This window comes from Scyliorhinus canicula, chromosome 1 (assembly GCF_902713615.1).
Source record: "Scyliorhinus canicula chromosome 1, sScyCan1.1, whole genome shotgun sequence".
NCBI classification, from domain to species: domain Eukaryota; kingdom Metazoa; phylum Chordata; class Chondrichthyes; order Carcharhiniformes; family Scyliorhinidae; genus Scyliorhinus; species Scyliorhinus canicula.
In genome coordinates, this window is record NC_052146.1 from 285282957 (window position 1) to 285301320 (window position 18364).

The 18364-nt window shown below is 47.7% G+C and overlaps 1 protein-coding gene across 1 annotated transcript in view; it reads left to right on the forward strand.

Moving 5' to 3' along the window:
• Positions 1-17260, forward strand: part of mocs3 (molybdenum cofactor synthesis 3) — a 120678-nt gene extending 103418 nt beyond the window's left edge. Inside the window, exon 13 of the mRNA XM_038814503.1 lies at positions 16813-17260. Within this exon, the coding sequence (XP_038670431.1) occupies positions 16813-16970 (158 nt within the window). The 3' untranslated portion in view covers positions 16971-17260. The remainder of the gene's footprint in view (positions 1-16812) is intronic.
• Positions 17261-18364: the final 1104 nt, after the last annotated feature.

The window sequence follows — 18364 nt, forward strand, 5'->3', positions numbered from 1 at the left end:
GTTTCCTCCGGGTGCTCCGGTTTCCTCCCACAGTCCAAAGATGTGCAGGTTAGGTGGATTGGCCATGATAAATTGCCCTTAGTGTCCAAAATTGCCCTTAGTGTTGGGTGGGGTTACTGGGTTATGGGGATAGGGCGGCGGTGTTGACCTTGGGTAGGGTGCTCTTTCCAAGAGCCGGTGCAGACTCGATGGGCCGAATGGCCTCCTTCTGCATTGTAAATTCTATGATAATTGGCAACAATTATTGGGACGTTAATGGTCCTCATCATCTCACTCAAAATCTGAAAAAAATGGATAAATCTTCGATTTATTTTGCTTGTGAATTAAAAAATAACTACCGCCCCTGCTAGCTAATCTGCAACATTAGTCGCTGTCTTATAGCGTTATTAAGCAGAACTTTCTATACCATTAGGAGATTGTTGGAGACCTGCACTGAAATTCAAGATAGCAGCACTCATTTTAATATTCTATAATCTATAAATGTATAGTAATAACTCAGCAAACCATTAGTAGAGAATATTTCGGGGTCTACATGTTCACTAGGATGATTTGTTTTATTCTAGATGGTACGTTATGTTTATATGGGATGTTGAAAATGTGAATGGTTACAAATTACTGTTATTAGTTGACGAACACTGACATTTCTATGTCCACCAAATTTATGCAGATATTAAGTTATTTCATTCTGAATATCAGATAGTAGATTGTCATATGAATATGTTAAACATTGGCGTACTAATATCAGCACTAGTAATTTCTAGGCCTCTGCATTAATCAAATCTAATATAAAGTGGCAAAGATTGGTGGGAGACTAGAGGACTGGTAAATCTTTAGGGAGCAACAGAAAGCTACTAAAACAGCTATAAAGAAGAGTAAGATAGAGTATGAGAGTAAACTTGCTCAGAATAGAAAAACAGACAGTAAAAGTTTTTACAAATATATAAAACAAAAAAGAGTGGCTAAGGTAAATATTGGTCCTTTAGAGCAGTGCTTCTCAAACTATCTGATTGTGGCGGACCGGCAGTTTTTTTTTCAATGTGTCAGGGACCGGTGAGCAAAACAAGCCAATCCAGGATTACTGTCTCTTTCTTTTCTGGAAACACTCCACGTACTGGCAGACGATGGCTCGCGTACCGGCACCGGTACGCGTACCACACTTTGAGAAGCACTGCTTTAGAAGATGAGAAGGGAGTTTTAATAATGGGAGATGAGGAAATGGCTGAGGAACTGAACAGGTTTTTTGGGTCGGTCTTCACAGTGGAAGACAAATAAAATGCCAGCGACTGATAGAAATAATGCTATGGCAGGTGAGTACCTTGAGAGGATTGTTATCACTAAGGAGGTAGTGATGGGCAAGCTAATGGGGCTAAAGATAGACAAGTCTCCTGGCCCTGATGGAATCCCAGAGTGCTAAAAGAAATGGCTAGGGAAATTGCAGATGCACTAATGATGATTTACCAAAATTCACTAGACTCTGGGGTGGTCCCGGTGGATTGGAAATTAGCAAACGTGACACAACTGTTTAAAAAAGGAGGTAGGCAGAGAGCAGGAAATTATAGGACAGTGAGCTTAACTTCGGTAGTAGGGAAGATGCTGGAATCTATCATCAAGGAAGAAATAGCGAGGCATCTGGATAGAAATTGTCCCATTGGGCAGACGCAGCATGGGTTCATAAAGGGCAGGTCATGCCTAACTAATTTAGTGGAATATTTTGAGGACATTACCAGTGCAGTAGATAACGGGGAGCCAATGGATGTGGTATATCTGGATTTCCAGAAAGCCTTCGACAAGGTGCCACACAAAAGGTTGCTGCATAAGATAAAGATGCATGGCATTAAGGGTAAAGTAGTCGCATGGATAGAGGATTGGTTAATTAATAGAAAGTAAAGATGGGGATTAATGGGTGTTTCTCTGGTTGGCAATCAGTAGCTAGTAGTGTCCCTCAGGGATCCGTGTTGGGCCCACAATTGTTCACAATTTACATAGATGATTTGGAGTTGGGGACCAAGGGCAATGTGTCCAAGTTTGCAGATGACACTAAGATGAGTGGTAAAGCGAAAAGTGCAGAGGATACTGGAAGTCTGCAGAGGGATTTGGATAGGTTAAGTGAATGGGCTAGGGTCTGGCAGATGTAATACCACGTTGACAAATGTGAGGTTATCCATTTTGATAGGAATAACAGTAAACGAGATTATTATTTAAACGATAAAATATTAAAGCATGCCGCTGTGCAGAGAGACCTGGGTGTGCTAGTGCATGAGTCACAGAAAGTTGGTTTACAGGTGCAACAGGCGATTAAGAAGGCAAATGGATTTTTGTCCTTCATTGCTAGAGGGATGGAGTTTAAGACTAGGGAGGATATGTTGCAATTGTATAAGATGTTAGTGAGGCCACACCTGGAGTATTGTGTTCAGTTTTGGTCTCCTTACTTGAGAAAGGACATACTGGCACTGGAGGGTGTGCAGAGAAGATTCACTAGGTTAATCCAAGAGCTGAAGGGGTTGGTTTATGAGGAGAGGTTGAGTAGACTGGGACTGTACTCGTTGGAATTTAGAAGGATGAGGGGGGATCTTATAGAAACATTTAAAATTATGAAGGGAATAGATAGGATAGATGCGGGCAGGTTGTTTCCACTGGCAGGTGAAAGCAGAACTAGGGGGCATAGCCTCGAAATAAGGGGCAGTAGATTTAGGACTGAGTTTAGGAGGAACTTTTTCACCCAAAGGGTTGTGAATCTATGGAATTCCTTGCCCAGTGAAGCAGTTGAGGCTCCTTCATTACATGTTTTTAAGGTAAAGATAGATAGTTTTTTGAAGAATAAAGGGATTAAGGGTTATGGTGTTCAGGCCGGAAAGTGGAGCTGAGTCCACAAAAGATCAGCCATGATCTCATTGAATGGCGGAGCAGGCTCGAGGGGCCAGATGGCCTACTCCTGCTCCTAGTTCTTATTATGTTTAATTCCTCATAGGATCTAAGTGAATACATAATTTGATTCTTGTCATAGAGTCATCCAGCACAGAAAAGGCCCTTCGGCCCATCGAGTCTGCCGGTCAAAAACATCCACCTATTATTCTAATCCCATTTCCCAGCACTTGGTCCATTGCCTTGTATGCCGTAGGATCGCAAGTGCACATCTAAATACTTCTTAAATGTTATGAGGGTCTCTGCCTCCACCACCCTTTCAGGCAGTGAATCCCTAACAGTGAATGCCCCGCCACCTGGGTCCTACCTGGGCCATTGCCAGAGGCCCACTCCACTATTCTCCTCCCCCGATCGGCTGAAGTTCCAACGGCGTGGAACTAATGTGCACCAGCCGGTCGGGATACTCTTGTGGCAGCTGCGGGCTCAGTCTGCGGCCGCCCTGGTCGGGAGCGGGCCGATCGGAGGGCAGGAGGGGGCCTTATAGGTGACCGGAAAATGCTTGTGCGGGAGTTGAGTGTTGGGCGCTCGACCGATCAGGGAGTTTTCTTTTTTTATGGTCCAGCTCTATGTCCGAGTCCGCCATGGAGCACGGCGCGGCCGCTGGAGGCTGCCGCCGTGCGCATGTGAGGCCTCCAACCCATAGGGGGCCCGTATCTGCAGCAAAAGCTGCGAGATCTACTCTGGATCCCTGCTAGCTCTCTGCAGGGCTTCATATCTAAAGCATTTATATAAACCACAACAGCAAGGACTCCTACACTGATTCCTGCGGAACCCCACTGGACACAGGCTTCCAGCCAGAAAAACACCCCTCGACCAGCACCCTCTGCTTCCTTCCACTCAGCCGAATCTAGAGCCAAGTTGCAAAATTTCCTTGAATCCCAACCCATCCCTTCGCTATCAATCTCCCATATGGGACCTTATCAAAAGCGTTACTGAAGTCCAAGTAGACTACGTCAAATGCATTTTCCTCATCTACACACCTGCTCAATTTTAAAAGGCAGAGAGATTTAATATGACTTCACAAGATCGATTCTGACAAATAAACTTCTTTGGCTCATTTAATCGCATTCTTCCAGATTAGCAATCCTATCTTTTCTCCATAATAGCTTTATTGTCCACATGAGCGGGCGGCTGAATCTCAGCTATAAGATAGCACTTGCAATGCAACATTTCCTCGATATTACATTGGATTGTCAATTGGGATTACAAGCTCAAATCTTGGAGTGATTAAACTAAGCTGTCACACACTAAGCCTTGCTGTCTTGTAATGTGGTTTTGCTTTTCAATTACTATGAGGGGTTAGTAATGATGCAAACAAAGTCAGTGTTGGTCAGCTCCTATTGTTCCTCCAAGTTTAAAAAATACAAAGAAACATTACACGCACTGCAAAGCATGAGCTTGCATGTATGTAGCTTAAAAATTACTCGTCGTAAAATTATAAGTGAAAGCTCCAGAAATGTAAAAATATGGAAGGAAAGTATAAAGGACAATTGAATATGTTCAAAGAAGCATATAAAGTTAAAAGGTATTCAAGAAGTGGGCCACAGGAGCCCTTAATATTCTTGCTTTGGTTATGGGTAAACTTCTAGAATCAAATTAAATTGCAGAACATTTAGAAAACCAAGAGCTGACGAGTATGAGGATATATTTGATAAATTGAAATTTTTGAGGAAATCACAACACTTCACAGATACACCACAGACACAGGGAATACAATGGGAAGTCTACCTAAATTTTCACCTTTAAGAATATAATTAGTTCTCCCTAAATCTCTGTCCTTCTACTTGTGTACTGGGTTTGTACATACAGGTAATGGACATAAAAAAAGTGATGTTGAATTTGTCCAAGACATTTGTCCTTCCTAAATTGGAGTATTAAAAGAAAAATGAATTTAAGCTTACAAAATGCTTTATAGGCAATTAATTAATAGTTATTGTGTTCTGTAGGCAAACAGCCGTCAGTTTGTATATGACAGGGTTCCACAAACAGCAGTGAGATAAATGATTAGATAATCTGTTTTGGTGGTGTTAGTTGATTCAAGTTTCGGATTCAGGAATGAGTGCTACTACTGGGCCAAGGTTGAGAATTAATGCAAATTCTGGGAAACCCATTGTTAAAGGATATTAGAAAATTGTGAACAGTAAAGCTTCATTAGAATTTGACCTGACATCAGTTCATAAGATATAGGAGCAGAATTAGGCCATTTGGCCCATCGCGTCTGCTCCACCATTCGATCATGGCTGATCTCATCCTGGCCTTAACTCCACCATCCTGCCCGTTCTCCATAACCCTTCAACCCATTACCAGTTAAAAGTCTGTCTAACTCCTCAAATTTACTCACTGTCCCTGCATCCACCACACTCTGGGATAGCAAATTCCACAGATTCACAACCCTTTGGGAGAAGTAGTTTCTTCTCTATACCAGGCAGCACGGGTGAGTTGACACCCCACACCCCCCACCCCCAAAACATGAGTATCCACCTCCCCAGCCCTCCCTCTCTAAAAACCCTCTCCCACACCCTCTCTTCCCATTCCCCACCACCACCACTGCGAACCAGGCATGCGGCTAACAATGTCTCCGCAGGAGAAGTTTTCCCACAATTGCCGGGAGAGGGCCCAGACTGGGCAGGGGTGACGAACATACGAATCCTCACCACCTACGAGGAACGGGCCCTGGAGGTAGCAAGGGTGGCCAAGGACAAAACGGTGACCAATGCGGAAGTTGGCAGACGCCGCAGAGGTGAGAATCCACTGGGCCCCACCTGGGGGACCTGTCACGTGAGTTGTTATTGCTTTACTGACTGACCCATCCTTCCACTGACCACATGTCCATTCTCCTGCAGGTCCTCCAGCCAATGGTGCTGACCCATCCTGGGTGGCCCCCTCTCCTGTCTCCCTGGAGAACACCTCAGAGGAGAGCTCCGAGGATGCCATGATCGACGCGTGACAGCTGTCATCCCCAGCCTACACCAGTGCAGATACACACATCAGATGGAGGCAAAAATGCCCCGGTGAGACAGCACTCGGAGGTCTGCTGGTCCCAGATCCCAGCGGAGCCCCAGCTTGGATGTTGGAGATGTTAGGGTGAGGCCGGGACATATAGAGGGAGATGTTGACGGCACTCCCAGCAGGTCCATAGCTGATTAGAGGAGTCCCAGAGGCTGCGGGAACAGGAGATGTCGCCGGTAATGAATGGCACAGAGGCCAACACAGCTAGGGTAGCAACCACAGTGGAGAGCCTGGTGCACGACGTTGGCAGGATAAGTGACGGTGTCCAAGGTGTGGCGCAGTTGGTGATGGCCATGGTTGAGGGCCGAGGCAGAACGTCTGACTCTCTGGGAGATATTTACCCAGTAACAGACTGACCTTGATGAGGTGCTGAGGGGCATGTCCCGCTCACAGATGGGAATGGCCGAGGCGCTGCGGAGCTTGTCCCAGTCGTAGGCTGCCATTGCCAAGGCGCTGCAGCGCATGGCCCAATCGCTGGGGAACATAGCCGAGGACATTGACACCTTGGCGCAGACGTCGGGGTGCTGCCAGGGCTGGCAGAGCCAGATGATTCAGGGGCATCTGGGGCTCGAACCAGCTGCCCTCCCGTCCAAGGTGAACCCCAGGGCCCTTTGGGCACCAACTGGAAGGAAGGGGCGCTGGGTGCCAACCCGGACCGTCCCATGGAGTGGATTGGAGGCCACCAGCTCCCCTGAGTTCCACCCCTCTGATGAGGTTGCATCACATAGTCAGACAGGGTGGCTCAGCTGTGCATGTGCCTCTGATACTGAACCGGGTCCTCCGGCCCCAGAGGACACTACCCAAGGCCACGGGACTTGGTCAGCAGCTGCTGTCTCCACCTCAGAATGTGCATACTGGGGACACACCTAGATGCAGCGGTAGAGCAAGGAAGGTTAAGCACATTGAGGATCACTGACGGCACTGGGGGGTAGGCTGGGGGGGGAACGGGTGGTGGGAAGAGTGGCCTGGAGCTGATGGAGACATTAGGGCACGGCCATGACATTCAGAGGGAGATGTCAGCAAGACTCCAGCAGGCCAATAGTCGATTGGAGGAGCCTCAGAGGATACGGGTGCAGGAGATGAAGCCAGGATGGGACAGCACCATCAGGAGAGTGGGGCATTGTTGGACACCTGTGACACAATAAAACCTCTTGGCCACAAGCAGTATTACGCCTCTGTCACTTTCTCTGGAAACGTGGCCGACCTCCGAATCCGTGGCCCATCTCTCCAGGCATCACAGTCTGATTGGGATGCTAGACAATGACTCCCACCTGCTACATGGCCCGCTCATCCACAGGAATCCACTCGGGTTGTGTGAAGTGCTCACTGAACCACAATTGCCAATTCCCTATTAGTAATAGCCTTCAGTCGCAAGACCAGAGGCCTCGGCAGTTGATGTGGGTTATGGGTGGTCAGTGGGGCAGATGGGCAGGGGCTAGGTTTTTCCCTGGAATGGAGAGACACGATCTAGGGGTTGGTATGGTGGTGCTGCGTGCATTTGCCCCTCCAGCACCTCCCCCTCCCCCCTTCACATGGCAGCCCACCTGTGCAGAGGGTGCCCCCCGCCAGCCCAACCAAGGGTCCCCCATCCACCACCGAGCATTGGGGCGGCAAGCCCATGCCCCCAGGCTTTTTGTCTGTGAACAAAGTTGGCTACTCACCTCCTCGGTTTCACGCAGAAGCCCTTCCTCCAGATTCATGTTTTTCAAAAAGAGTACTAATCAGCGGCACGTGACCACTTGCTGGGAAGGCTGATAAATCACGGGAGGCTGTGGGATATGGGGTCGCTCCCGTTAATTGTATGGAAATAAATTGTATGGCTTAAGTGGTGATAATCAGCTTGTCGGCACGCTACAATGAGATCACGATTTCATCTACGGGAATCTGTCAGTTGCATTGCAAACTGTTGTTGCCTGGCGTGGTACTTGTTTTCAGCCTCCTGCTATTCCCTGGCCTTTTTTTGCTCGAGCCAGAGCAACAAGGCCTGAGAATCGTGCCAAGAGTCTTTTTAAAAGGTGTAGAACTTTGAAATGTTGATGTTCAGAGAGACTTGGGTGTTTTCATACAGGGAACACAACGTTAGCAAACATGTATAGTAAGGGGTTAAGAGCGCAAAAGACCATGTTGGCTTTTATTACAAGGGGATTGCAGTACAAGAATGAGGAAGACTTGCTGCAGTTGTATCGGGCTTTGATGTAGCACACTTGGGAATACTGTGTACAGTTCTGGTCTCCAGAGTATACTTAAATTGGAGGCAGAAAAGCAGAACTGGAGGTTTCTAGGATGAGAGGGCTGCCCTATTATCGAAGGCTGAGTAAATTGGCCTTACAGTCACTGGAGTTTAGAATAACGAGAAGTCAGGGTGGCGCAGTGGTGCATCCAGCGCTGAGGACCCAGGTTCGATCCCAGCTACGGGTCGCTGTCTGTGTGGAGTTTGCATAGTCTCCCCGTGTCTGCGTGGGTTTGACCCCCAGAACCCAAAGATGTGCAGGTTAGTTGGATTGACCATATCTTTTTATTAAAACAGTAAAAATGTATACAAGGCCAAACGGTACAAACAATTTTGTGTTGGAGAAACAGGGTACCCTCCCCTCAGTACCAATGTACGGCGGGGGGGGGGGGGGGTTGGATACTTTAATTATTAAAACAGTTCACAACACATTTCTACAAAAAACAAATGGTACAAGCACTAAACTTTGTGCTGGAGAGACCAGATACTCTCGCCTCTGTACCAACAGAAAGGAAAGGAGGCGGTGGGGGAGAGAGGGAGTCGGGATGTTGGCGTAGGGGGGCCCAATAGGACACTGCCTGAACTATCTATGGAGGCAGAAAAACAAAAAAACCCATACTAAATTGCCCCCTAATTGAAATAAAATAATTGGCTGTTCTAAATTTTAGAAAAAGAATAACGAGAGGTGATCTTATTGGAACATTTTTTTTTTTTTTTAAATAATTTTTATTGAAAGAGTTTTTCCATACAAACATTTACCCCTACTAATTTTTAAATTATTTACAACACAATCCCTCTAGGCAAATATCCCTCCCTCGCCCGCCCTCTCGCGCGCACCAGTCCTCCCCCCCCCCCCCCCCCAGGCAACAACTTAACAAACAAGGCAGCCTACAGTTTCAGACATGAGCAGCGAGCAGACTTGCCCGCGTTACAGTCGTGCATGTCCCCCCACGACCCTTGCTGCCCCCCCCCCCCCCCCCCCCCCGGGTTGCTGCTGCCACGACCCCGAACGTCTATCTCTGATCTAAAAAGTCAAGGAAAGGTTGCCACCGCCTGGAGAATCCCTGTACCGACCCTCTCAGGGCAAATTTGATCCTTTCTAGCTGAATATAGCTAGCCATATCGTTAATCCAAGTTTCAACGCTTGGAGGCCTCGCGTCCTTCCATTGAATTAATATCCTTCGTCGAGCCACTAGGGACGCAAAGGCCAGTATTCCGGCCTCCCTAGCCTCCTGTACCCCCGGTTCTACCCCGACCCCAAAGATCGCAAGCCCCCATCCTGGTTTGACCCTGGACCCCACCACCTTCGACACCGTCCTTGCCACCCCCTTCCAGAACCCTTCCAGCACCGGACATGCCCAGAACATATGCACATGGTTCGCTGGGCTTCCCAGACATCTGACACACCTGTCCTCACCCCCAAAGAACCGGCTCATCCTTGTCCCCGTCATGTGAGCTCTATGCAGCACCTTAAATTGAATGAGGCTCAGCCTCGCACACGAGGAGGAAGAATTGACCTTCTCCAGTGCATCCGCCCACGTCCCGTCTTCTATCTGCTCTCCCAGCTCCCCTTCCCACTTGGCTTTCAGCTCCTCCCCTGATGCTTCTTCCGCCTCCTGCATTATCTTGTAGATGTCTGATATCTTCCCCCCTCCGACCCAGACCCCCGAGAGCACCCTATCACTCGCCCCCTTACTGGGGAGCAGGGGAAACCCCTCCACCTGCCGCCTAGCAAATGCCTTCACTTGTAAATATCTGAACATGTTTCCCGGGGGGAGCTCAAACTTCTCCTCCAGCCCTCCCAGGCTTGCAAACCTCCCCTCTATAAACAGGTCCTTCAGCTGCCGTATGCCCACCCTGTACCAGCTCTGAAATCCCCCGTCGATGTTCCCCGGGATAAATCTATGGTTCCCTCTTATTGGCGCCGCCAACAGACCTCCCATTTCCCCCCTGTGTCGCCTCCACTGCCCCCATATCTTGAGGGTGGCCGCCACCACCGGGCTCGTGGTGTACCTCGTGGGGGGGAGCGGCCATGGTGCCGTTACTAGGGCCCCCAGGCTTGTGTTGCCACAGGACGCCCTCTCCATTCGTTTCCAAGCTGCCCCCTCCCCTTCCATCATCCACTTGCGCACCATTGACACATTTGCCGCCCAGTAGTACCCCGAGAGATTGGGTAGTGCCAGCCCTCCACTGTCCCTACTCCGCTCCAAAAAGACCCTCCTCACCCTTGGGGTGCCATGCGCCCACACGTAGCTCATGATGCTACTCGTCACCTTTTTGAAGAAGGCCCTAGGGAGGAAGATGGGCAAGCACTGAAATAAAAACAAGAACCTTGGGAGGACCGTCATTTTGATTGACTGCACCCTCCCCGCCAGCGACAACGGTACCATGTCCCACCTCTTAAATTCCTCCTCCATCTGTTCCACCAGCCTGGAAAAGTTCAACTTGTGGAGGGTCCCCCAGTTCCTTGCCACCTGCACCCCTAAGTACCTAAAGCTCTTTCCTGCTCGCTTGAAGGGGAGTCTCCCAATACCCTCTCCCTGGTCCCCCGGGTGTATCACAAAAACCTCGCTTTTGCCCAAATTTAGTTTGTACCCCGAAAAGTCCCCAAACTCTGCTAATAGTTCTATTATCTCCGGCATTCCCCCTTCTGGGTCTGCCACGTACAGCAGTAGATCATCCGCATACAGCGATACTCGATGTTCCTCCCCTCCCCTAGTCAGTCCTCTCCACCCCCCCTGAACCCCTCAGTGCCATCGCCAACGGTTCAATTGCCAGTGCGAAAAGTAGGGGGGATAGGGGACATCCCTGCCTGGTCCCTCGGTGGAGCCTGAAATACTCCGACCTCCTCCCGTTTGTCACTACACTCGCCGTCGGGGCCGAGTAGAGCAACTTCACCCACTTAATAAACCCTTCCCCAAACCCAAACCGTTCCAACGTCTCCCACAGGTACTCCCACTCCACCCTATCGAATGCCTTCTCCGCGTCCAGCGCTACCACTATCTCGGCCTCCCCCTCCACTGCCGGCATCATAATTACATTCAGCAATCTCCGCACGTTCGTGTTGAGCTGCCGCCCCTTCACGAACCCCGTCTGGTCCTCATGGATTACCCCTGGCACACAATCCTCTATTCTAGCTGCCAGGATCTTTGCCAGCAACTTGGCATCCACGTTCAGAAGCGAGATAGGCCTGTAGGACCCGCACTGCACGGGGTCTTTATCCCGCTTCAATATCAGGGAGATCAGAGCCTGCGACATTGTCGGGGGCAGAACCCCCCCCTCTCGCGCCTCATTAAAGGCTCGTACCAGTACCGGTCCCACCAAGTCCACATTTTTCTTATAGAATTCCACCGGGAACCCATCTGGCCCCGGCGCCTTCCCCGCTTGCATCTGACCTATTCCCTTGACTAGCTCCTCTAGCCCTATTGGCGCCCCCAGCCCTTCTACCAGCCCCTCCTGGACCCTTGGGAACCTCAATTTGTTTAGGAAGTCCTCCATTCCCCCTCTCCTCGTCGGCGGCTCAGACCGATACAACTCCTTGTAAAAATCCCTAAAGACCCCATTCACTTCTTGCCCCTTCTGCACTACCTTCCCGCCCCTCTCCTTCACTCCCCCAATCTCCCTAGCCGCATCTCGTTTGCGAAGCTGGTGTGCCAGCATCCTGCTCGCCTTTTACCCATACTCATAGACCGCGCCCTGTGCCCTTCTCCACTGCGTCTCTGCCTTCCTGGTGGTCAGCAGGTCGAACTTGACCTGCAGGCTGCGCCGTTCTCCCAGCAGCCCCTCCTCTGGTGCCTCCGCATATCTCCTATCCACTTCCAATAGCTCCCCCACCAGCCTCTCCCTCTCCTGCCTCTCCTTTCTTTCTCTGTGTGCCCTTATGGAGATCAGCTCTCCCCTGATCACTGCCTTCAGGGCCTCCCAGACCATCCCCACCTGCACCTCATCCGTGTCATTCAAGTCCAGATAGCTCTCAATGCTCTTCCGGACCCTTTTACACACCTCGTCGTCCGCTAACAGCCCCACATCCAGCCGCCACAGCGGGCGCTGGTCCCGCGCCTCCCCCATTTCCACATCCACCCAATGTGGTGCATGATCAGAGATCGCAATGGCCGAGTACTCAGCTTCCCGTACCCTCGGGATCAGCCCCCTGCTCAACACGAAGAAATCAATTCTGGAGTACACTCTATGGACGTGGGAGAAAAAGGAATACTCCCTCGCCCTCGGCCTACCAAACCTCCATGGGTCTACTCCTCCCATCTGCTCCATGTACCCCCTCAGCACTTCTGCCGCTGCCGGCCTCCTATTGGTCCTTGAGCTCGATGTGTCTAGCCCGGGGTCCAGCACTGTGTTAAAGTCCCCCCCCATGATCAAGCCCCCTGCCTCCAGTCCCGGAATGAGGCCCAATAGGCTCCTCATAAAACCCGCGTCATCCCAGTTCGGGGCATATACGTTGACCATCACCACTTTCTCCCCCTGCAGCTTACCCTTCACCATCACATACCTACCCTCCTTATCCGCCACCACCTCCTCCGCCACGAACGACACCCTCTTTCCCACCAGAATCGCCACCCCCCGGTTCTTTGCGTCCAATCCAGAGTGGAACACCTGTCCCACCCACCCCCTTCTCAGGCGAACCTGGTCCACTACCTTCAAATGGGTCTCCTGTAACATTGCTACATCAGCCTTCAGTCCCTTCAGGTGTGAGAATACCCTTGATCTCTTGACCAGCCCATTCAGCCCCCTCACGTTCCAAGTGATCAGCCGGGTCGCGGGACGACCCGCCCCCTTCCCCTGCCGATTAGCCATGTCCTGTTCCCTGCTCGCCCCGGGTCGACCCTACCCTTCTGACCCGCTCCCCATGGCGATGGCCCCCTCCCCCCACCTCTCCAGTCCTCCACTTCCCGTTTCTGGTCTTTCCAGCAGCAACCCGGTGTCCCTCCCTAACCCCCCCCCTCCCCCAAGGCTAGGACCCCTCCTAGCCGCGATGTACCCTCCATCGTACTCCCGTAAGTCAGCTGGTTCACGCTGACCCGGCTGCTCCTGCCACACTCCGACTCCCCCCGGCTCGGTGGGGGGGGGGGGGGGCCTCCCCCCCCTTGCCACTCCTCCCTGGCCCCGCTCCAACGCGGGAAAGGTCGCCATTGCTAGCCACGCCCCGCACTCCTCCCCTCCCCCCTCCTCTGCCCCGCGCGCGGGAAAACAGAGGAAAGCCCGCGCTTTTGCCCTGCCACACCCCACCCCGCCATCCTCAGTTCCACCCCCGTCCCCGTCCATGCCTGTAAAGAACCCCCCCCTAGGAGCCCATAACCCCGATCTGCTCTCCCCCCCGTCCCGCCTCCCCAACTTAACATTATAAATAACAGATAGATAACAAAATAACAATGTACTTAACAGTCGCCCTCTACCAAACAGCATAAATAACCATGAATAACCACAATAACAATAACTAAGGGAAGTTGGCAAAGGGGGGAAAAAACATCAGAAGAAAAACCCAAAGCAAGAGTTCAAGATCCAAACAAAGAAAGAAGAAAAAAAAGGAAACCGTTCCAATAAGAGTTGCACAGTTCCGACCCAGCCGAAAAAAAAACCGCTTGTTCAGCTGAAAGTACCCGAGCGGCTATGGCCGCCAAGTATCCCCTGGGTCTAATTCGAGTCCAGTTTCTCTTCCTGTACAAAGGTCCATGCCTCCTCTGGGGACTCAAAATAGTGGTGTTGGTTCCTGTAGGTGACCCACAAGCGCGCTGGCTGCAGCATTCCGAACCTGATCCGTTTTGCATGTAGCACCGCCTTCGTCCGGTTGTACCGGGCCCGCCGCTTAGCCACCTCCGCACTCCAGTCCTGGTAGACCCTCACCGTCGAATTCTCCCACTTGCTCCTCCTTTCCCTCTTGGCCCACTCCAGCACTCTCTCACGATCGCTGAGTCGCTGGAACCGCACCAGCACCGCCCTCGGGGGCTCATTTGCTTATTGGAACATTTGACAGGCTTGACACTGCTGTTGTTTGCCTTGGGTGGTGAATCCAGAACAACACAGCCTCAAGATAAACATAAGACTGAGATGAGAAATTTCTTCATTGAAGATTGTGAATCTTTGGAATTGTCTACGCCAGAGTGTTGTGGATATTCCATTGTTGAATATATTTAAGGCTGACAGAGACAGATTGTTTGTCTCAGGGAATTGAGGGATATGGGGAGTGGGCGGGAAACTGGAGTTGATACAGAAGATCAGCTATGATATTGAATTGTGGAGCAGGCTCAGGATTTACTCCTGCTCCTGTTTCTGAGGTTCACACAGCAGGAATGAAAGATTACTGTTATGAACCAAGCCTTTGATTTTATTCTTCTGGAACATAGGAAGTTGAACGATGATCTGCTGAAGTATTCAAAATTATAAGAACATAAGGAATAGGGAAAGGAGTAGGCCATTTGGCCCCTTGAACCTACTTCGTCACGCAATCAGATTTTGACTGATCTGATCATGACTTCTAGCACCGCTTTTGCCTGCCCCTGTGATATTTGATTCCCTTGTAAATCAAAAATCTGTCTGTCTAATTATGAACGGTTTGAATGGTTAATTAGTGAAAGATTATTTCCACTGGTGAGGAGAAAAGGCGATAGTTGGGATATTCATACTGTCATGTGAGGGTACCTTTAAGAAATGGGTGTTTATAAATGGGTGTGTATATAAATATCTGTAGTGAGAGTGCCTTTAAGAAATGGTTTTTTATTACTCCAGTGATGTCAGAGTGGGTGGAGCTGGGCTAACTGTCAGCTTTTTACTTTCGCTTTAGGATAGTATTTCAACACATTCCATTTTTCCTATCATCTGAAAGGTACTTGGATTGTCAAAAGTTGTGCTTTCATAACTAGATAACAGATAGTTATGTGAGGCTATTTACTGTATATTCCCTAATCTCTACCAATAATATTTTGTATTCTTTAGAGTTTAGAAGAAAGGGAGGTTGAAGTGCAGAAAATTCTTTATTTTTAAGAGGAGCTGGTTTTTGGTTCACTACATGCGAGCTGATCCATTATTGCAAAACCATAATAAATATGTCGACTGCTCTTTGAGGATTAGTATTTAATTTTGTTATGCATGGAGCTTAGTGTAGTCAGTCACCAGTGCTTTAATGCAAGTAATCTGATCTCTCAAATCTATGTGACCTGATAGGACTACAATGCAATCATATCCGAATAAACTGAATACTTCTGTTTGGTTAGTCGCGCAACATGGGGATAAATGAAGATTTTCAAGCATCTTTATGGGTAACCTGAGCACTAAATTCAATCCAATTAATATTGATTGATAATTAATATCCAATTAATTTGTGGCTAAACATCTTCCTCCTAACTGGGAGGTCAGAGTGAACTGGTTATATAATTAATGTCTTTGAAATAAAGTAGAAAACACAGGAAATAGTATTGCAACACATTCTATTTTACCTATCATCTGAAAGGTACTTGGATTGTCAAAAGTTGCGCTTTCATAACTAGATAACAGATAGTCATGTGAGGCTAAATGGTATTTTTTAAAATAATTCTACATGCAGCAATAAACACTGTGAATACTGCCTAATGACCAGCTTCATTCCACCACTGACCACTATCTGAGGGTGAACCAGATTATTTGCAACAGCAGCATTCTACTTGACCCTGAGCTGACCCCATATCCTCTCCATTATCAGGACTGCCAGCATCTACCTCTGTAATACTGCCTATCTTTGACATTACCTCACCCCAGACCACCTGTTGCTGAAACCCTTGCCCATGCTTCTTTGAGCTCCAGACGCAGCTATTCCAATGCTCTTCTGACTGGCCTCCTGCATACCACCCTCCGTACATTTCAGCTGTCCCAAAACTGTTGCCCATATGTGTCCCCAATTCACATCAAGTCGCCATCACTCTGTGCTTGTTGACCCTACATTGGCTCCTACTTTGATAGTGGCTCAATTTGAAAATTCACGATATTATGTTTATATTCTTCCATAACATAGCCCCTTCCCATCTCCGTAATCAATTTCCTTGACCTCTGTGCTCCTCCAGTTCTGGATACTACCTCATTGCTGATTAATTTTGCTCTGCCATTGGCAGCTGTGCTTTCAACTGACAAGGCCCTCAGTTCTGCAACTCCTCTCTAAACCTTTCTTTCTTCCTATAAGATGCTCCTTAAAGCCTGCCTGTTTGACCAAGCTTATGGCAACCTGTCCTAATGTCTCCTTTATGTGGCTTAGTGTCATATTTTGTCTGTCTTGGATAAATCTGTTTGAACTTTCATCACCAGAGGGCGCTCTTGATTTACTTTCCTGTAATGCACTTTAGGTAGCATTTCAGTCTCCTATGAACACAGTAAGCAAAAAGTAGTCTTTACTCATAATCTTTTCACCCTTTTTCTTCAAAACACTCCATGTAATACTGTATATATTTTAACAGCAAATTGTTGACATTTATCATCAGGAGAAAGGGCTGTGATACTTTGCAAATGCTGCAGTTTTTGTAATAATGGGGTTGCTATTAGCCCTAGTGACAAATTGTGTGCTGTGTTCAAATGGTAAATCCTAAATATTAAACCATCATTAATAACAGCACTCGGATGATATAATTCCTTGTTCCAACAGGTGAAATTACCTAATTCTATTTTTTATCTTCCAGTATATGTTATCTGTAAACAAGGAAATGATTCTCAGAAGGCCGTTAAAATCTTGCAGGAGTTACTTGACAATGAGCTCTGCTCATTATCAGTGAAGGATATCCAGGGTGGCCTCATGGCTTGGGCTTGTAAGATTGATCCAACCTTTCCACAGTATTGATTGCTGGAAACAGGAGGAAAGGAAGCAAATCATTTCACACCATTTTTAAAAACGCTTAAAACGTATTAATTATTCAATGTACTGTTAATTCTTTGTATGTCGGTAAATGCAAGTGGAAAGTTTTTTTGTCAGTGTTGCTCAGTAACTAGAAAGGAAACCTCGCAGATTGTTTCAGTTGATGTGCTAGCTATTTAAGAGAAGATAATGCTGATTTATGTGTTGAATATATTTCAATTGGTTAATAAGGAACAAACAATTAGTAACTAAATACAAGTGTATGGAAAATCTCACTGGTTCGAGTTGATTCTTTTTATTAAGTATCTTACGTTACAGACCAAATACTATGCTACTGAATTACTAATAGTGGAATATTGTGAGAACTAAAAGATTAACCTTTTAGATGCAATTGATATGGCATCACGAATAAATGAAGCAAATGAGCCATGCAAAAATTCTGGCAATAGATGCTTACTGAAATATGCTGCCAGGTGAACAATTGAATGACAATTCCCCTGATACTGGGACAGTTAATGTGACAATTCTGTTTTCAGTAATGGACCAGATGTATTAAACATGTTTACCCTTATGTATAACATAGCTGACTTTAGGTTTTCCAGAAAAATACTCATCATGACATGGATTCCATTAATGTGTTTGATTTAATTTTGTCGGTTATGATCATCTCTTGTGTTTCAAAAACAAAAACAGCCAGACTGATTGGCCAAAACGTTCTTTTTAAATATGTACTTGCAGAATTAATTATATCATCACCAGTTTAACGTCACAATGACAGTCACTTCCAGAGCACTTTCAACTTTTTATGGTGTGAGATGGATCATTTGGAAGATCTACTGAATGTTTCAAAATAGAATATCGTAGCCAGTGCTTCATAAGGAAATAATTTCATTTTTGAAATTGACTTGGACTCTCATGATTCTGTTACGTGTGATTGAAATATCAGTTGGAAATATCAGTTATTCGAATCTTTGTGCAAGATTTATTCAGTGCAAAGACCTAAAGCAATTCAACGTTTGATCACATGATTTCACAATCTATTTCCTCCATACTATTGTGTATGAAATCAGATTTCTGTTTGCATGACAGTTTTTAATCCTTGTATTACCTGTATGAGGTGTCCATTTTGTTTTTAGAACCGAGGTCTTTGATTAATCACATCATTGAGGATTTTGGAATTCTAAAAGCTGACATTGAAGAATACATGCACAGGAAAAATAGTGCCAAGACAGTCCTTTCAGTAACTGCCTTGCTTTTTAACTGTTGCTTTCTAAGGGGAAATGTACACCAATCCTCCAAACTAACCTAAATTTTTTTAATCAACAAGGCTCAAAATAAATCTTCAGGCCTGGTGCCCAGAAGGCTCCTGTAAAAGAGCT